General features: G+C 32.0%; 1 protein-coding gene across 1 annotated transcript in view; it reads right to left on the bottom strand.

Moving 5' to 3' along the window:
• Positions 1-3204: 3204 nt before the first annotated feature.
• The window catches only part of LOC119838398 (cytochrome b5-related protein-like), a 10244-nt gene continuing 7160 nt past the window's right edge, over positions 3205-6288 (bottom strand). Inside the window, exon 6 of the mRNA XM_038364331.1 lies at positions 3205-4092. Coding sequence (XP_038220259.1) covers positions 3798-4092 — 295 coding nt within the window. The 3' untranslated portion in view covers positions 3205-3797. The remainder of the gene's footprint in view (positions 4093-6288) is intronic.

Raw genomic sequence — 6288 nt, 5'->3', positions numbered from 1 at the left:
GCTTGCATTTATTTATTAATTTTATGTTACAGAGAAAAGATATATTTTTGATATCATTTTGTCAAGTCGGTTAGTGAACCTAAAAAGTTAACGCTGTGTTTTCTTGCATGTAGTATCATATAGTACTACAAGCAATGTGCACAATTTTATACTTGATTATAAATAGTTTTAGTTGCAAAGATTAATGGATGCATAGCTGCCATATTGTCCAGGTTCATGTATTGTTTCGCCATTTTCTCTGATATCTCATGGATGTTTCTTTTGGAACGTAAACATATTAAGATAAGCTCATTTAGATGAATATATGCAATGCTGGTTGTTTATCAGCATCTACAATCTACAATCTAATAATAATTTATTCGGTCGCTTCTAAATACGATAACGTGTTTTCTTGATGTCATTTAAGTATGGTAAAAAACCGAAAGAATTGTCAATTATAGAATAAACAATTACAGAGAAATGTAAACGTAGATAATATTATATAAACAACGAATCCATAATCGTTCTCAGATGCAATTAAATCCTGGTGGATCATAGATGAATCACGTTTTAAAGCTTATAAATAGAGTGCAAGGCGTGGAATTTTGTAAATTTCATAGAATTCTATGGAAATAACATAATATGATAGTTTTTATTCCGGAAATATTATGGGGAAAGGCACTATGCAGGTAGACCCTGAGACTGTCTGTCTTTTTCTTCCACTATCGGGGAGAAAATATGAACGGAAAGCTAGTCGTAATATGAAAAGAAAAATTTCGTATGTTGCATCAATATTATAAAAATAATGCTCATGAAAAAACAATATAACCTGCAAGAAAAAGAAAGAAATACCAGAGATAAAAAGAATTGCCAAAGATTAAAGAATTACGAGCATAAAATCGTTCTCTATAATTATATTTATTACTAGCGGTCCACCTCCGGCTTCACTCGTGTTTTTTTTCTCTGCATATGAACCTGACCTTGATTGATCGAGGCGTTCTTAAGTTTTACACTTTAAACAACACATTTGGAGGTTTTTTACACTATTAATCTATAATAATTTATTCATTTTATTTATTTATTTATTTATACTTTATAATTCATGAAAAATTACAAATTGAGACTTAATCTAGGTAACATTATCACAAATTATTAAGGTACAGATTATATTTTAATCGCCCATCCTATTTTTAATGACTTTTTGCAATTTCCTGGCAATTCGTATATATCTAGCCTAGATGATGTAGGTCACGATAATATTATCTTGAATGTGTTTTAAATTTTACATTTTACATTTTATTTTAGTTCGTAATTTTCTATTTCATAAAATAAAATCGGGGCTATTTATATATTTTTTGACAGGAAATAATATTGATCTAAAAATTGCATACACACATATTGGGTCAGCTTAATTGAATAGGTAGATATAAATCGCAAATACCTGTAAACAATTCATTTAAAGATTTAAATCCATATTAATATAAGGGGAATCATTCTGATTATTTTGTCAGATTATTATTAAAGGAACTCAGTAAATTAACAGTGATTTATTGTTTTGTTTTAAACAATAGATATTTAGCAAAATGAGTATTCTTATATTTGAGTGTGAGCTTAAAACGGTGGAGGAAAACATCGTGAGGAAACCGGCATGTCCAAGAATTAAAAGTTCGACGACATGTGACATCTGCCAACCCGCACTTGGCCAGCGTGGTGGATTATGGCCTGAACCCTCATAGGAGGCCTGTGTCCCAGCAGTGGCAACGTGTATGGGCTGATGATGATCATGAAGTAAGCATGTGTGCATGCGGCCGAGTATACCGACAGAGCCGGCCGAGACCGCTGATTGTACCCATGTGAGCGTGGCGCAAGCGTCATCTAACTCTTACATTCCCTGAGTATAACATTTGTAATGTTATAGCATATATAAAGTACTAGCTGCGTCCCGCGGTTTCACCCGCGTAAGTCCGTATCCCGTAGGAATATCAGGATAAAAAGTTGCCTGTATGTTATTCCGTTGACCAGTTGTCTACGTACCAAATTTCATTGCAATCGGTTCAGTAGTTTTTGCGTGAAAGAGCAACAAATACACACACATCCTTACAAACTTTCGCATTTATAATATTAGTAGGAAGTAGGATGATTTTGCTTATTAAGGTTATAGTCAATACAATGTAAAGGTAAGCAACCTACTTAAAAATTTTTTTCTTCAGTATATCGCATTGGATTTATCTAAAATATTTGTACATAAGAAGTGCAAAAATAATGACACTAATATTATAAATGTGAAAGTTTGTTTGTTTGAATGTTTGTCCTTCAGTCACGCTAAAACTTCTTAACGGATTTTGATGAAATTTGTATACAGACAGGGTATGAGCTGACTTGTGTGATAGGATTTGGGCTAAAACAGTAAGTTTGATATCGTAGCGTAGCCGGGACGAGCGCCTAGTAGCTAATAATTTGAGGCGGCTGTGAGAAGACGAATAGAAAGGTCGGGTCCACATTTGTTCTAGCTAGATATACATTTAACGCCATGAAGACTCGTAAACGTGTTTATAATTATAAAAGTATTTCTAAAGCTTTTTCTGCGGCAAGGTGAGTAAATCACAGTACGAGTGTTTTCTCTTAAACATTTTTAAAAGCATGTAACAGGTTGCCCCTACATCGTAGTGTACAAAGAAGAGTTTCAAGCCGCACATTTTTTCAGTTCAAAGACTATTTTTTAAGTTGTTAGCGAGGAATTATATCACAAAATACGGGATTTTACTATGCTATTCCATTAGTAAATAAATATTTTATTATTATATTATTATATTATTTTTATTATATTATTTTTTTTGCTTTTCATCGCGTATTATAATGCGTTATGTACAATATAGTAGAATCTCTTTATGTCACACATGAAGAGAGACAGATTTTCCAAATTCTTTGTGATAGAGAGAGGAAATAAATAAATGGTAATATTCGAGATATATAGGTGTTGTTGCTTATAGATGGAAGATTTTACCAAATTTGGGTCAAACTCAAAGCCCAACTGAATGCTTCGACTCATAGAGAGTTGGAATTTGGAATAATTGAGGTTTTTAAGGGAAGAGCTTGGAGGGAAGAAACGAAACATTTAAAAAAGTGTCTATTTGATTTACACAAAGTAATAAAAATTCTCGGAAGAAATTCACAATTAAATGCCAAGCCTGATAATATGGGGAGAAAGAATTATATTAAAAAATGTAATAAAAATATAAAATAACTTTATTTATCACGTTCTACGTCCATATTGCATCTAATGAGGTAAATATTGACCATATAGAAAATTAGCAGAGTGTAAACTCTGTATTCATTAATAACATTATAATTAGAGACCATTTCAGTGCTATGAATATTTTAAATGAACATAAATGAAACGATTGTTTAATTACATATAATTCAATGGTAAAGGAAAATTAAGTAATTGTTTCTTAAATGCTTAGAATTAAATCTATATAATTAAATACTTAAGTATAACCACGTTAATTCGTTTATCACCAAAATCCATTTGAAACAATTACGTTAATAATTTCACCTATATAATTTTTAAATAGCTATACTACGTATACAACATGAAAAAACATACGTAATCAAATGACTTAGAGTTTTTAATATCTAGAAAAGCACAATTCATAGTTTTATATATGATATTATATACATATGATATAATACGTATAATGTTTTATCCAGTCCCTATGTTAAAATATCATAATTCATAAAAAAACTTGAGCTGTAATTGAATGATTCTCTTAAAATCCCTACGACACGCCGTAAGCCCCCACAATCTTTGCAATTTATTATGAAATGAGTTTTCTTTTAATAAAATCGTGTGGTCGTTTCCGTATTAATTGTTTGCTGTGGCTTATGAGGGCTTCGTAGAAGTTAGTCATACGTAATTGCATTTCAAATTTCTCACAGTGTTCAAGTAGAGTAGGATACAGGTACTTGAGCTCCGCGTGATCCAGTGTTGGAAATAGGTGATGCAAGGCATGGTCACCGAACCTTGTCAAGGATTTAAAGTGGTTCCCTGCATATTCGACTCTCTCAATGACCGTATCCAGCTGATGAATGCCCCAGTCAAGGTATTCTTCTCTGAAAATTAACAATTAAATTAAATTAATAAACATCAATTAGGTTACTGGTCTATATGGTTCAGAGGTAATGAGCTTCTTCTAATGAAGTGTATGTTGATAAGGAAATAAATCTGTAATTTGTATAAAGAAGTTTTAAGTAATATATTCGAAGAAATAAAACAAAAAAGAACTGGATTTTAGAACACTGCAATCCTGTCGTAATAGTATATAATTACATTAAAATGAATAAATTTATAATGGCATTGGACACTAAGTAAGAAATATATTTAGTTAGATTTTGTTACAGGCAATATTAGTATTAGTATTATCAGTATTAGTATATAACTATATTAAAATTAGTTTTATATATCTTCTTATATATAAAAATCAATTGCTGTTCGTTAGTCTCGCTAAAGCTCGAGAACGGCTGAGCAGATTTATCTTATCATAGTCTTCTAATATCCGTGTAGGTCTAGGGAAGGTTTAAAAGGTGAGAACGATGGGGGAAATATGTCAAAACAATATTCTATGGCGTTACGAAGTTCGCGGGGACAGCTAGTATATTATAATAATACTGGACACTAGGATCCAAAGAAATACATTTACTAAGCTTTCTATAGATAGCATGATACGGTATGATACAAAGAAAGTAGCACAATACCCCGAAATGAAACAACATAACGGGACTAACCTCACTACATATCAATAACGGATGTCAATGTCAAACAACGGTTAGGGAGGAATAGCCATTAACAAGTACATGAAGAACACTTCTTTATAAGGCTACGTAAAGACGAAACTGTAAGTTCCGGATTTACAGTTCAAAGACATCCCAAAATTTAAATAAAAAAGCGCTGTTGCTCTAAAAAAATTTAACAGGTACAATGAAACAATTTTATGAGTTTCAAACGTATTATTCACTATTAAACGTAAGAAATTTAAAACGATGCATGCTCGATGTTCCGCGTTCACTGTACAATAGGAACAGATCTGGAGCAACAAAAGACGAATGATTAAACGGGCATGTTGCAATCGCGACGCATTGACACCAAAGTGAATAGCAGCTGATAAACACGACCCACTTTACACTTGATAACGTGTATAGATATTTATACAACTTTAAAAAGCATTCTGCAAAGCTTATATAGTTACTCTATTATATAGTAAACAGAGTTGCTTCGTAGTCACAGTAAAAGATAGTATTATGTTATCTGTGGTAAAAATATATCACGAAAAATTATGGCCCTAACGAAACCTCTCACGACGCGTAGTAAAAAAATATTTAAAATGTTATATACATGCATAATTGCAGCGATTTTGGGGCGGTCCTAATCACTACATAATATAAAACAAGTCGCTTTATGTCTTTTATGTTTTTTTTTAAAGATAGAGTGATTCAAGAAGAAGGTTTATATGTATAATAACATATATTAAACTTTTGCAAATTTAAAGCTTGCGAATCCGCGGGCAAAGCTATTGTACCTATAAAATGTCGTTTGAGAGTAATGAGATTAGAATTTATAAACTACATATACATTGAAGTAACAAAAATTGCAGGGCTACGACGCTGAAGATCTCTCCAATGAATTTCATCATGTGATCCTGTAGTATTTTTTTATTCTTATCCTACAATCCTTTTCTAAAACCCGTTGGGAGTTTTTAGCATTGCGTGTTTGTGGTCTTAAATATTTGTTTCTTTTATTCCAAGGCTCTTTTATTCAAAATAAATGTAAGCCTATCAGCTTGTTGGTCTTTGGTCATTCGTTATTGAATGGTTGGTTATTCATACAATAATTACGAACGTGAAGTCCCGCTATGTCTGTTTTTTTCATTGATTTTCTTTACCTACAAGTAGTAAGTCCTACGTAACATAGTCTGTGTTAAACCCGACAGGAGTCGAATCCAGGACCTCTGGGTAGATTTTATCTGTATCATTCAAAAACAGATGTAACAATGAGACAGTCTAAACATTGTTATTGAGTTAAATCATAATATATGACCTCAGGGTCGAGGGTATAACAACATGAATAATTAATAAGGTTTTTATTGCTATATAACAACGTGGATATTTCCGTAATTAGCTGGTTGTGTCGTAAATTATTATGTTATTTTTCTTATAAAATGAAATCTATATATGTTTGGGGTATATTGTTGCTCGCGTCCGTAGGCTCTGACTCTAGATCCCCTACACGTGTACCCCGGGTAGTGCTAAATG

Source organism: Zerene cesonia, unplaced genomic scaffold, assembly GCF_012273895.1.
Source record: "Zerene cesonia ecotype Mississippi unplaced genomic scaffold, Zerene_cesonia_1.1 Zces_u002, whole genome shotgun sequence".
Classification (NCBI taxonomy): Eukaryota; Metazoa; Arthropoda; class Insecta; order Lepidoptera; family Pieridae; genus Zerene; species Zerene cesonia.
This window is presented reverse-complemented; position numbering and strand designations above follow the sequence as displayed.